This window comes from Melozone crissalis, unplaced genomic scaffold, assembly GCF_028551555.1.
Source record: "Melozone crissalis strain CALT ecotype California unplaced genomic scaffold, PUWL_Pcris_2 ptg000027l_1, whole genome shotgun sequence".
In the NCBI taxonomy this organism is placed as follows: Eukaryota; Metazoa; Chordata; class Aves; order Passeriformes; family Passerellidae; genus Melozone; species Melozone crissalis.
In genome coordinates, this window is record NW_026535805.1 from 9,759,530 (window position 1) to 9,773,390 (window position 13,861).

Sequence of the window (13,861 nt, forward strand, 5' to 3'; positions counted from 1 at the left end):
TTCAAATATATTATTGTATATTTTCTGTATTTTAAATGCTAGTCCTGATGCAATTTCCTGAAGTCATTTGCTTTGTACTGAGAAGGAACTGGTCCCTGCATGTGTAGCCTGAATTGCAGTGCAAGGATGTGAAATGAAAATCCCCAGCCTGTGCTGGCCATCCCCAGAGAGTGTCCTCTCTTCCCTGCTGCCAGTCTCGTTGAGAGGCAAAGGGTGATAAACCAAGTGCTCTCCATAGCTCTGGGGCTGGGCAGAAAGGGCACCCTTTCTTCCCTTATGTGCCCAATGCGTGATGGGCTGCTGCCAGGTGTGGAAACCCAGGGCACCAGGAGTATTTCTGTCTGTTCTGGGGTGCCCTGACACCCAGGAGAGCACTGACTTTGACCCTCATTCATGGAGAAAGTTTCCTAGACTTCAGCAAAGACTAGAATCGACAAAAATGTGAAATAGATTATAGAGAGTAGTGTAGATGTATCACTTAGGTGGGAAACTTAGGTTTTGGGATTTTTAGTATGTTGTGGATGGAAGAAAGATGGAGGGCACAGGGTGTCATCCTGGGTTTCTTCCTCGTGTTTCTTCCTTCTTCTTCATGGGTTTGAGTGGCATTTTGTAATTGGGCAGAAAAGTCCACGTTGCAGGCTTTTGGGGATCAGTTATTGAGTTAAAAGGGAAAATAATCTAGATGTCAGTTCTTAATTGGATAGTTTAGTCTTAAAAGACCTTGTAACAAGAGATTGTTGGCCATTTTGTGCCTTCTAATGAAAAGCTGCTCAACTCACAGTAGTGAGACTGTTTTACTGATAAGAAATAATAAACACCTGAGTCCAGAACTACTGTCTCAAGTGCATTCAGCCCCAGAGAAACTGACAACTGGTACCCCCACAGCCAGGGAGGGATGTTGAGGAACAGGAGAATGCAGCAGCAGCAGCCAGCATCGTTTTTGTCACCACTTACCTGTTCCAAACAGTGCTTGCTGGGTCTCCATTGCGACTGCTCATCCCTCTTGGTTCGCTTGCAGTCCATCCTCAGGCACTAGCAGCTGCAGTTTCAGGAGCTGTACAGATCAAACTTATCCTTTAATCATCACTCATTAGTGCTTCAAAGTAAAAACTGCATTAGTTTGGCTCAGCCTCTTCCCTATTCAAAAAAGCAACAAACCCAAACCATTTAATGTTTTACAAAGCAATGCCCTATTCCTGCTTCTAGACTTCTTGCAAAATGAGTATTTCAACAAGAAACATGAAGGAATATGATCAATGTGCTGTTTCATGGAGGAAAAGAACAAAAATTAATGACTTTTCTCAAGTGCTAACAGTATGTGTACTACAGAACAAGCTGTAAGCTGAAATTGCAACATTAAACCATCAAAGGAGAGCAACTGCTCCAAGGAATTTATTTGTGTCCCACTGTTCTTGCAAGTAAGGCTGATGCAATTATGGTTGGAGCCTCTGGATGGCAAAATTGGTGGTGGGCCCAGCCTGGAGCACTCTTGTGCCACCAGGAAGGAGCACAGAGAGCAGAATTGTTTCAGCTCTTCTCTCATCATCCTTGCTGCCATGGGCTCTAGGGCACCTTTGATTTAGAGGGAACTTATCCATGGCCCTATATCTTGTAGTTGCTTATTCCTTGTTCTAAGACAATAAGGTGGGGGTTTTTTCTTCTTTTATTTGCTTTATTTCTTCAAAATCAGAGCCTTACCATGACATTGGCAATGACTGATCACAAACGTGCAGGCTGACAAAACTGTAAAGATAAGCTTACCACAGCGTGTCTGAGGTACACAGACCAGATACAATATCTGTAAGTGGTTTTGTAAATCATAATTCCAGAAGTTTCACATGAAACATATCAGGAAATTAATGGGCCCATTCCTACACAGAAATTTTTCAATACTAGCAGTCTGCATGTCATTCCCTGACAGCTTCTTATTCATGGAGCTCAGACATGGTTAAAAGAATAGAAGGGAAGATTTGTGACTGGCATCAGGAGGAGCAGTTTTGCCATGTGCTGCTCCCACAGCACTGGATGGGCTGTGCGGAGCACACACGTCAAGGGCATCACGGTGCCATCGATTGTCACTACACTGCAGCCAGAAGGTACCAGGAATGTGAATAACCAAAAGAAAAATAGCTGTGATGAATATTCCAGCACAGCTTCAGGTGTCAGCTGCGCCGTGGCACGTCTTTCCCAGAATTTAGTGCGGTGCACTGGGTTCATGAATCTGCACAGGCAAGCATCTAGGACGTAAGCAGAGTCTCAGGCTCTCCTTGCAGGACAGGGGAAGTGTGGGTGGGTGATGAAACTTGTCAGTTTGGTGGAGTGAGGCATAGGAAGTCCTGAGGTCTGCAGTTGAAAAAGCAGGTATCAGTGAGATGGATCTGTGGTTTTCCAAGGAATACTGAGATTTATGGGATGACAAAGAGATTCACCCAGAATGACTTCAAGGGAGCAGTTTTCTACTTTTTCTATCCAAAGCAGTGTTAACAGATGTATCTGTACTGAGTGAAGAGGTCTATTTAGGCATGTCTTGTAGGAGCTGTATTTCAACGTTTTAGAAAGCCTGACCTGATGGAAGAGTCCTGTTAGGTGTTTTTTAGGGATGCACAGATTTATGTACCCTCTATAAAGCTTGCCCTCTACCTTGTGCCTGTTAGGAGGTACAAATGTTGCAAGTGGCCAAGAGAACATACGCAAAGAAGATGCATTTCAGTCATCTGCATCTGCAGGTGTTAGTGACCGAAAACATGTCTTGCAGAAACATGCTAAAGGTGAAGAGAAGGTCTTGCATTTGCCAAAACATTTAGAAAAGTATCTCCTGCCTTTCTAGTGATAAGAGCATCCTTTTAATATGCTGTTCTGAAGGCCCCACCAGAAGAGATTTGTTGAAAGGAAATTTTAACAGCAGAAAAAAATTTTGTTGCCTTGTCACCTGATGTACTTGCATTGAAAAAGGCTGGCTGGGGTGCTGAAGTCTTTAATTGCTTTTTTTTCTTTTTTTTTTTTCTCAGTATGTGCTGACAATGAGAATGAACTAGAGGCAGACCAGCAGATGGACAACTTGTACCTGAAAGCTTTGGAGGGATTTATTGCTGTGGTGACACAGGATGGAGATATGATCTTTTTGTCTGAGAATGTCAACAAATATATGGGACTTACCCAGGTAACTTGTTCCCTTATGTTTTCCACTCTTTGTAATACAGTTCATAGAAAGAACTCTTATGTCTAAATGCAGAAAACCCAGCTCTGTGCTGCTGCAAGAAAGATTGGAAATAAAATGTCTTATCTCTCAGGCAGGTACCCTGCACAGCAGACTACACGGGTCACAGGTTCCCTCTCCCTTCCTATCTAGTTGTAGTGTCTTTGGTGACTGCAGAGTTGCCTTCCTACATCTTACTAGGCAGATGAGAAGGCATTTATTCTACTTGTGCCTTAGACTATGGGACAAAGGGGATAGAGCTGCTCTTTTGGGTCCCCCCTTTTCTGCTTTGTGGATTGGGAGTTTTGTCCTGTGCCAAAAATAACAAGACGTGTTGACTCTTAACTGCACTGTGCAAATTCATAGATAAGAGAATCATTTTGGGGAGAAAATGAGGAGTTATGCAGAGGATAAACAAAGGGAGGGTCATGGGATTTGTGTCTGTGAGCATCCTGTTGGTGCACTTAGTTCTAGTGACCAAATTCATTTCAACTGTATTTAAAAACAGATAAACACTTTCAGGTGCTTTGATTTGCTATTTAGTTCTTACTTTCACACAGGTGGAACTCACTGGACACAGCATTTTTGACTTCACTCATCCATGTGACCATGAGGAAATTCGAGAGAATCTGAGTCTGAAAAATGGTAATAATGAAAATACAAAAGTCCTTGTTTGTTTTTGAAATAAGCAAATGAAGTAAATAGCTAGCAAAAGAGATCTCTTCATCATGGTAAAAGGAATTTTCATTCCTACAGTAATCATTAACTGCTATTCAGTGCTTTACAGATTCATTTTGTTTTGCCAAATACTGCTTAAATATGATAGCACCAAGAAGCTGTTTGTTTAGTATTTTCCTTTCATCAAGTTTAGACAGGTATCATGTTTTCAGTTGTAACGCTGTGGAAAGATTAATGTGCAGCAAGCTAAAACATAGGTTTAAAATGCACAAAATCCTATTTCAGTTCCACTTAAAGCTTTAGGTCTGAGCTCTACAAATTGCTCTGCAATGGTCCAAGCATGTTTGATGGTCTCTGCAGGTAAATGATCTGAGAATAAGTCTGTTATTTCTGTTGAATCCTTCATGCTTATAAGTAGAAGAAATCAAGAAGGAAAATGAGAAAACTAATTTGCCTTTTCCTTATACAGGGCCAGGCTTTGGAAAGAAAAGCAAAGAGATGTCAACTGAACGTGACTTCTTCATGAGGATGAAATGCACTGTTACCAACAGAGGCAGAACTGTTAACCTCAAGTCTGCCACATGGAAGGTACAAAATTTGAGCCAAATTAAGTAGGCTTGATTTTATTAGACATTTTGATGTGGAGAGATAGTACATCCTAAGTTTGTTTCTTGTTATTTCAGGTTTTGCACTGCACTGGGCAAGTTAAAGTGTATAACACTTGCCCTCCTCACTCTCTGTGTGGGTATAAGGAGCCTCTTCTCACGTGCCTTATAATAATGTGTGAGCCTATTCAGCACCCTTCAAACATCGATATCCCCCTGGACAGCAAGACCTTCCTGAGTCGCCACAGCATGGACATGAAATTCACCTACTGTGATGACAGGTATGCTCCACTGGCTTTTCCTTGCCAGAGGTGTTTTTATCTTCTTGAACAAAACAAGCAGTTCTTCCAAATGTCTTGTGTGGAGCTGGTAAGCAAGGATCAGAAGAAAATTCAGCCTGTTACCAAAACGGCTATTTAGCGGCTCACTTAATCCGCCTCAAAAATTTCAGTTTGGGTGAAACTGTATTCCTGCTGTATTTCCTCATCCTGCCAAGTGAGGAATTCAGTTTTACTGGCAGAAGATGAGGCAACTTGGAGCCACAAATGTCAGCTTCTTGGGGTTTAACAAACCAAAGGGTATGCAGGATTCCTGTTCCCGTGTTTTAGAGCGCATGTCCCAGGGCATGCCGTACGCACCTTAGTCAAGGACTGTTCTACGGTTGGTTTGGCCCAGGATGCTGTTCTCTGTTAGCTGGCAAGTGCTTTATGCTCTACATTAACCAAGAATTGCCAAGGCATCCAGAGTACCTGCTGCCCTGAAATGGAGTTGCAGCCTCTTACTCAATGAAAAGCAAACAGCCTTTACTGGTTATCTCCCTGCACCTTTTAGTGACAAAATGAAGGGGAGGGGAGGACCTTGGATCAGGCAAGGGGCTTGTCCTCTGCTCTCCACACTTCACTCTTGAGGGGAAAAAAATGGAGATCCTTCTAGTTTCCACCTGCCTGACTTGTCCTGGGAACTCCATGGCATTTCATAGAGTTCCTTGAAATTCCTTTTCTGAGTACTGTGATAACCATCTTCCATGCATGTGAGCGAGCCAGAGATCGCTTCCCATGAAAGTGTCTTCCTGTCCCCCATTTGCCCAGAAGGTCCTGTCTTTACTGCTGTGGATTTGAGTTTTGTATGGGTTTTTTTTAAGTTTATGAGGTAATCTCTGAATTTAGGATTAACTTTTCTGCCTAACGAAATTTCTCTTCTGAAATTCAGAGATGCTAGGAACCTCTGAGGCCTGGAGGGTTATCAGTGAGATTATAAACATGCTTGCAACTCACACAGAAACTCACAGGACCAACATCTTTGTTGATTTCTTCAACCTTCGAAGGTTTTTTTAAACTTTGCTAAGTAAGATTATTTTTTAAACAATGTGATGAAGCAGCCATATAAACTTGCAGTGTTAGCAGCTGGGGATGAGAGCAAGATTACAAGAGTGAAACTTGTGACTGACCTTCTGAACTCTCAGAGAACTGCGCAGCAAGTAACTAGAAATGGTCTCTGATGTAATCACAATGAGACTTTTTCCTTTGTTAATATTTTCAGCATCAAAATATTGAGATATCAATAGGATTTTGCTGCTGGAGGGAGTGACTCAATATGATAGTGACTCATTAAAAGCAATGTGCTCAGAATTACTGGGGCCATTCAGTGGCAGGCTGCAGAAGCGTAGCAGAGGATTTTACTTTATTGCAGCATTCACATGTCTCTGCAAGACTTAATGCATAAGCCATTATAAATGAGAATTAGAGGGACTGATGCTATCCCATTAAAGATACACATGCTTATTTTAAAAATAAAGATATATTAAGCCTTGTCTTAAATAGTGTGCATTTCATTTACAGGGAAAATGTTTCACATGGCAGTGAAATACAACAGCTTCCTCTGGAGGTCTGAACTTGTAGGGATTGTAAAGATTTTTTTCTCCAAAACCAGACTATAAAGTAGCACATCTTTTACTATATAGTTTTGATTGGATGTTTCATTTTGGTAAAGCTGCAAAAAGATAGGCAGGGCAGAGAAGGAGAAGACTTCCCAAACCTTTCGGGTTTTTTGCAGCAGATCCCCCTGCCCCCCGCTTCCCTCCCAGAGGGATGTTGATGTCTCTCTAGCAGGCGACACATCTCTAGACACATAAAAATGCAAAACACTCAGCTGTTCTTATCAAATTCAGTGCTGCTACACAGATTGCATGGAAGGAGCAGCTTATGCCAAGAATGTAAATCCAGGCTGGGGAGGGGAGGAGGGAAGGCAGCATGTGCCAGTCAGGTGCCTGAACTCTTTTCTATGTACTCTGTCCTTTCTGCAGCGACGCGGCAGGGCTGACACAGCTCATTGCTCCATAAGGGACAGTGTGCTTCCTGTTTAGGGCTGCTATCATGGAGGGCAGTGTGCCTCCCCTACCAGGCTTCTGCAGTGCTCCTGGTGTCCTCCTTGCAGCTCATCTGGTGTGGACAGGTCTGCTTCCAGAGAGAGCATTAAGTTTTTATTTTCAAAGCACTCAGTCAAAGAAACTCCCAGGTTTCTGAGTATAATTTCCTTAGGAAAGCTCATTGTCTGTCTGTCACAAAGCAACATACAAAATATAGGCTGGCTACCTTACAGCATTTTGTGACAAAAACTATTTGGCTTTTCCTTAGGAGGGTATAGGTTAGATGTAATATGAAGCAGGCAAGACTGGCCATCATTTAAAACATGTGAGACAGTAGCCCATAAAATTTGCCTTCCAAAAATAAATTATGTGTGTGGGCCCATGACTTGCCAGTGGTTAGGTGGGATATGTTTGTATTCTTAAAACAGTTTTTGCAAGGTGATGAGCCTGTAGAGAAAGGTTCATGGATATGAATAATAAATAAGGGTTGTTCTCTTAAATGCTTGCTTCAGCCATTCCTGGAAAGTGATTTAAAGCTGTTCCCTTGCTCCACTTATCTTGGCTAAGTGGTTTACAGGAAGGATTATTTTAGCTGTAATACAGAAATGCTGATCAGTGGTACAATTTAATAATCCAAGTGAGGGTTTAGTTCAGCTGCACAATGCTTTTGTGTCAGGAGGGATTGCCAGTGAGGGTGTTTTAGTCAGAAGAAAAGGCATGCCTTTGTACAAAGCCAATTTTGTTACCTTGGTGGCATTGGCACTTAATTTGAAGGCACGGCTTGCTGTGGGGCATCATATGTCCCTGATTACTAGAAACCAAGTTATTATATAACCTTTTCTTCTTTTTCTGGACTGGGACATTTTAATGGTAGAGTTGAAGAAGAGAAAAGGAGCAGTGGAGGATATGTGGTGATTCAGAGTAGGATGGTGCAGGAAGATGCAATGCCATAGCATTGCCATCCCATATCAGTATTCATGTGGGATCCAGGCTGTGCCCACCTGAGAGGAAACCGAGATTTATTGTGTTTCCAGTTATGTCCCAGTAAATAAGAAATACACAGGCACGGGACTTGGATGAGTATTTAAGGTAATTTGCCATTTGACCTCTACTAGGGGAATATTTTTAAGTTAAATGGGAATGCAGGGAAGCATTTGAATGGACCTCCTGTTCTTTCATTCCTGCTCAGGGGAAAATGCAGTATGGAGATGATTGAAGTGGTGATAAGTGAACCCAAAGATCCACATTTGACAAAACTGACTTCTGGTATATGTCATGTTTAAGTGTAAAATGTGATCTACTTCTTTTGTTAATAACAAAACCTTGATTCAGGTAGACAAAATGAGTGGGTGTGACAGTCCTGGTGAAGATTTTCATGTGCACATGTAGGTTTTTTACCCTCACAGAGCAGATACACCTGACCAGGCCATCCATCCTGCTCAGCAGTGGCCAGGGGTCCCAGGATTTTGCATTTCGGTTTTTTTTTCCCCATTGGCTAGGGTTAGACTAGAAGCAGCCATGAATATTTTTGAGAGGAAATGTGGTTAGTTGGCAAGACTGCCCCACTGCCTGCTCTAGCAGGCTGACAGAGTGCTTTACCCCAGGCACAGTGTCTGTGTTGGGTTTTATTATTTTTTCCCTCCTTTTTTTTAAACTCATTCTGCTTTAAGTATAACTTTGTTTTGTTTGTTCCTCTCAAGACCAATTTAACTTCAATAACTTGGTAACAAGTTTGAATACAGAAAGACTTTGTTAAGAGATCCACACCCTCACACACACAGTCTGCACAGGGCCCAATGAATATACACCCAGCTATTTTTTATAAGCAGTAAACATTAGAACAGTCTTTCACAGAGCTCGACTTCTCAGGCCTGATGGTTCTTACCATACTATTTTAACTCAAGAAATGGTGTACAATAAAAAGCTCTGTGCTCCTTCCTATAAAGGGACAGAAAAGCGCAATTTTAGGAAAAACAAAAATACTTGAACTAGCTCATCTTGTAGGAAATGCAGCCTTGAAGCAGTGGGTTTTGATTGCTTTGCCATGTTTCAAAGAGATAAAATTGGGCAAAGTTGTACAAACCTAGAAATACAAGTCAGATCATTTGTTTCTTAATTGTGTACCCTAAGCACAAGATTTGCCCTTATTCCATGTCCCAAAAATTCAATATTAAGATACTTATATATATTGTATATTTAGGGGAAACTGAAATAGTGCTCAAAACACACTTGAGTAGTGGCAGCTGGGACAGATCTCCTACTGCAGATGGCTATTGCCCACCTCTTCATGTGTTTTCAGAGATTTTGACCTCTGTACATCAAGATGACAAGTTTAGCTCAGAAAACTGAAGTGCCAGTCTGGCAAAAAATTAAGATTCCCCCAAAGGTATTTGTGTTCTCAGAAACAAGTTGGTAACAGGAAAATAAACAACGTCACAGCCCACCTGTCATCTTCAACAAAAAATCATTATTATCTTACTAATGAGCATTCTACGGATGCAATGGAAACACAAAGCCTACCATGACAGGAATGCCATCCAAAACCACCATACAGTTTGTTTTCTAATTTTGTCATTCCACAGCTTGCACAAGGAGCAATTTTCTGTCTGGTGTCTAAACAAAAGTGGAAGTCTTGTGCCTGAACTCAATTGTGTAAATGATCCTTTGGTATTATGGGATGTAGACATTTTCCTGATTTTCTTAGCTGTGTACTGCTCCTTCCCATAGCTCCGTGGGATGCCTTTTCCTTCGCACTTAGTCCTCTGTGTGTTCCCTTGGCATTTTGTGTTGCTAAGAGGTTCCTGTGGAGAGTACACAAAGTTTAGAGGGTGCACCTCCCTGGCAAACCTCAAAGTAATGCTCAGGTGAGGTTTACAAGGATCTGTGCCAAAGCACTCGCTGCCTCCTGGCCCAGGGGCTGCTCGGGCTCTTGGCTTTGCCCATCTTCTTCCCCACGCACCTTGGGAGAGCCACAGGATGGGTGTGATGGATAAAGGGACAGCTGCCCACTTCAACCCTGGTGCATAATGCGGCACGAAACACACTAACCTGATTTCCAGCCCTGCACAGCCTGCAGCCTACAAGACTTTTTTTAAGCTTTTCAGGGTCAGCAGTACTGTGGGAGAAATAAAGGAGGGTGTGAACTGCCAATTTATGCACCCAAAACTAACAGAGATAAAACTATTAGAGGGAGAGTGTTTTTTATAAAATAGTGGTATTTAAAAAGGGATTTATGAAACACTGCCAGCCAATTTTAGGGTGGTTTAGTAAGTGGGAAAATTGAACATTCTACAATTTTTTTTTAATCATGTCAATTGGAGGAGTCTTCAGAGAGAAGTGGAATGAATCTGAATAGTGTTAACAGATGAACAGAGCAGTTCAATAAGAGCATAGGGGCTGTTTAGCCACTTATTATTATTTTTTAAAGTAACTTTTAAAACAATTACTCTTCATTAGTATTTCACTGTTACCAGGCATGGGTTTAGAACTTATATGGGATTGTGGGTAACTTTTTGATATCTTATTTTTATCTTTTTATGCAATATGAAGTTGCTTGTAGTAAAAAGATACTGCCACTACTTGCTAACTTCCATCCAAGATTACATTAGATCTAATTAGATTTGACATTGTCACAGCAGGATTGCACCATAAGTCATTCTGTGCCATGGAATGACAAGAAGAGTCATTTTATAGTGAGGGTGCTCATTATGGACAGCAAGGAGCAGTTTGAGAAGGGGAATTACAGGACTGGAATACATGAATTTTGCATAGAGTTTACCATTCCCATATGAGTAGAGTCCCTCAGCCTGCTGTAATGTGTATTTTTTGTTTGCTATCTCAGTTCCACTCCTGACTTCCATGAAGGCTGTAATGTGGGTTTGGATTTGCACTGGTGCTGCTGGGTACATGGTGCTTCTATTTTTTCTTCATTATCTTCATTTTGTTTTCCTTCTCCCTGCTCAACCCCCACTTGGCTCTCAGCTCCCAGTGACTGCATTAAGAGTAAATACTCAACTTCTTGAATTTCAAAATCCTTCCCCTTGCAGTGAGCTCCAAACTAACTGGAATAGCTTTGTGGTGTTGAGCCATTTTATAGCCAAAGCCAGAGTTTCTGATATTAAAGACCATGTATTTACATTGGTCCTGGCAAAAGCCTCTGGCCACTTACACCAGTGTGTCCCAGCTGGTTGTGTAAAGACAAGCAGCAACTGTATTTTGTGAGCCTTAATTTTATTAGGACTCTTTCAGTATTTGCTGTTTTCTCATGATGATTCAGCTTTGATGACCAATTCAATGTGAGAAGTACTTTTCAATAGGAAAGAAAAAACAATTGTGGTTTCAGAAAAAAGGTTAGATTTGAGTGGGATGCAATTTAAAAGCTCAGAAGCTTGTCAGTGAAGAGAGTAAAAAAAGTCTTTGAAAACTGGATTCAAACATTTCCCCTTTGTTGGTCTAATTTTAAATGTAAATAAAACTGGAAACACAAACAGAAGAGTAAGTTTTTGAGGGGAACATAATGCAAGCTACAGCTTTTGCTCATCTGAAGTATTGTAAACCCAGGTTCATTCCATGGAAATCAGGACAGACGATAGTTTTCAGAGTGACAAAACCAAAGTGTCCTGGGGCTATGAGCTGTAGAGTTCTGTGGAGGTGGAGGCAGGGAAAAGCTGACTCAATACCTTGTCGTTCAAGCCATACACAAAATAGTCCCATCTTATGTGCCTTCCTTGCTGCAGGGGCATCCAGGAGATGAATGCCATGCTCTTGCTCTGTTTGTTTTACAGTATTTCCATGTCTGTCTTGTAAAGACATGCTTGTGTCAAGAGGACTGGGCCAAAGCTGTCCTTCCAGGGAGTACACAAACCCGAGGATGTCTCTTAAAAGTAGCAACAGCACAAATCAAATGTGGTGGTGGCACATAAAGCCATTTTGAGAAAGTGGCATAAAACCTGGGCTCTGCCACTGACAGCTGTGAGGTGCTCCAAGATGTGACCATTCCTTGCAAAGCCCCCAGATTTTAAAGGTTTATGAAAGTGTCACAATTAGTTTGTGTGCTGCTGTTCTCTGTATTACAGGTTATTATAAGAATTTCAGAGGTAGGAAGATGCAGCCAAGACTGTCAATGTCTTGTAAACCAGAAGATAATCTTTGCTTTTGAATTAATTTTTATGTACTTTATTTTTAACTTACCGTGTTTCCTGTAAAGCTGTGTGTGATGGTATTTCCAGTTGAAATAAAGCATTTTTCTTCCACCTCCTCATTAGAGAAAATCGTCTGCACAATTTGATGACCTATTTTCATTGATTCAGGAACTTGTAAAAAATCCAGCCTTGCCTCAAAAAGATTCTGGAAAAAAGCTCTAGTTTTTGAGATCATAACTTTCTTTGCGTAAAATCCTACTTAGTTTGTGGTTACTTAGTCACCCAAGTAACCTAATCTATATGTCAGAGTTTTCAAATGATTGAGAAAAAACTAAGTAGATGAACTTTTTTTTTTCCTTTTAACTGCCCATAATTTCTCACCTGGCATTTTTATTTATTAAAAGCAGTGCCCAAACCTTTTTGTGTGTTTTTTTAAAGTGTACACATACTTTTAAACCTGGTGGCACCAACCACTACCCCCCTCACATGTATTTGATTTTCAGTGGTGGCTGTTGGGAGTTTCTGCATGTAGTGGGCAGCTTGAAAACTTTGTCAGTAACTAAAGCTGATACCTTCTATTAGAGATAGCATGCAATAGGCATAGGAGAATTTGCAGTGCACACACTGACATCCTTAGGAATTTTTGTTCCAGTAGTAGGACAAGGCAGTTTATTCTGAACATGGAGATATTTCAGAATGTGATCAGAAGTCCTCTATAGCTCCTCATGTGTTTGGAAGCTTAGAATTTCTCACTTTGCTTTTTTAATTCTGTTAGTTTGAAGACTTGAGCTGATACTGCCCTGCACATGTGAGCACAAGACTACAGTGATCTGAATTTTAAATATTTGCTTTTTTTTCTTAAACTAGAATAACAGAGTTGATTGGATATCATCCAGAGGAGCTGTTGGGTCGTTCAGCGTATGAGTTCTACCATGCCTTGGACTCGGAAAGTATGACCAAGAGCCATCAGAATTGTAAGTCACTTTCATATTTTTCTTTGTCGTTTGCATGTCAAGCATAAATTGTGGATCCCTCAACTGCTGGTCCTTCCAGAGGGTCTGGGTTCTGCCATCATTAAAACTAAATTTGGATGTTGGAGGGAAGAATCACTGTCTCTCTAAGGTACAGTGCAAGGTTCAGCTGAACATTTGAAAAGCTGAGTTAGGCAAATCTAGCCTGGTGAGAAGGGTATTTCCTGGTGGCCAAGAAAATTGGGATTGTTCAAAAAGAAAAGAGAAAGTATTGGTTGGGTTGACCTAAATGTGGCCTTCCAGTACCTGGAGGGAGCCTACAGGAAAAATGGAGAGGGACTGTTTACAAGAGCATGTCGTGACAGGAAAGGTGGAATGGCTCCAAACCAACAGAGAGTGGGTTTACACGAGAGATTAGGAATAAAGTCTTTAGTATCAAGGTGATGAGGCACCGGAACAGAGAGGCTGTGGCTGCCTCATCCCTGGAAGAGCTCCAGGCCAGGCTGGATGGGGCTCAGAGCAACCTGGTCTAGTGAAGGTGTCCCTGCCCATGGCAGGGGCTGGAACTAGATGATCTCTAAGGTTCCTTAAAGATCCTAAGCCATTCTATGATTATTTTTCTCATGTGCTTTTGGACACAGCAGACAGAGCAAAAGGGAAATAGGAAGAGCTTATTGCAGTGGTTTTTTGAATGTCTCTCTTTTGCTACCAAACAACAATCTTCTCCATCCAGAGTAGATGTGCAAGAAGGTTTCTTAAAGGGATATTTATTATACAAATAATACCTACTGCCAGAAACAGCTGATTCTTGTTATGCCTATGGGAACTGCCAGTTTTAGCTATTCTTCGAGTAAAGTATCTGAATTATTTTGGGAGCAGAGATCAGATCCAAGATCCCTCTCTTC

The 13,861-nt window shown here is 41.4% G+C and overlaps 1 protein-coding gene across 1 annotated transcript in view; it reads left to right on the forward strand.

The window, feature by feature from the left end:
- The window catches only part of EPAS1 (endothelial PAS domain protein 1), a 77,190-nt gene that overhangs the window by 49,685 nt on the left and 13,644 nt on the right, over positions 1-13,861 (forward strand). Inside the window, exons 3-7 of the mRNA XM_054280161.1 lie at positions 3,009-3,160; positions 3,757-3,841; positions 4,344-4,462; positions 4,558-4,760; positions 12,853-12,959. Of these exons, the coding sequence (XP_054136136.1) occupies positions 3,009-3,160; positions 3,757-3,841; positions 4,344-4,462; positions 4,558-4,760; positions 12,853-12,959 (666 nt within the window). The remainder of the gene's footprint in view (positions 1-3,008; positions 3,161-3,756; positions 3,842-4,343; positions 4,463-4,557; positions 4,761-12,852; positions 12,960-13,861) is intronic.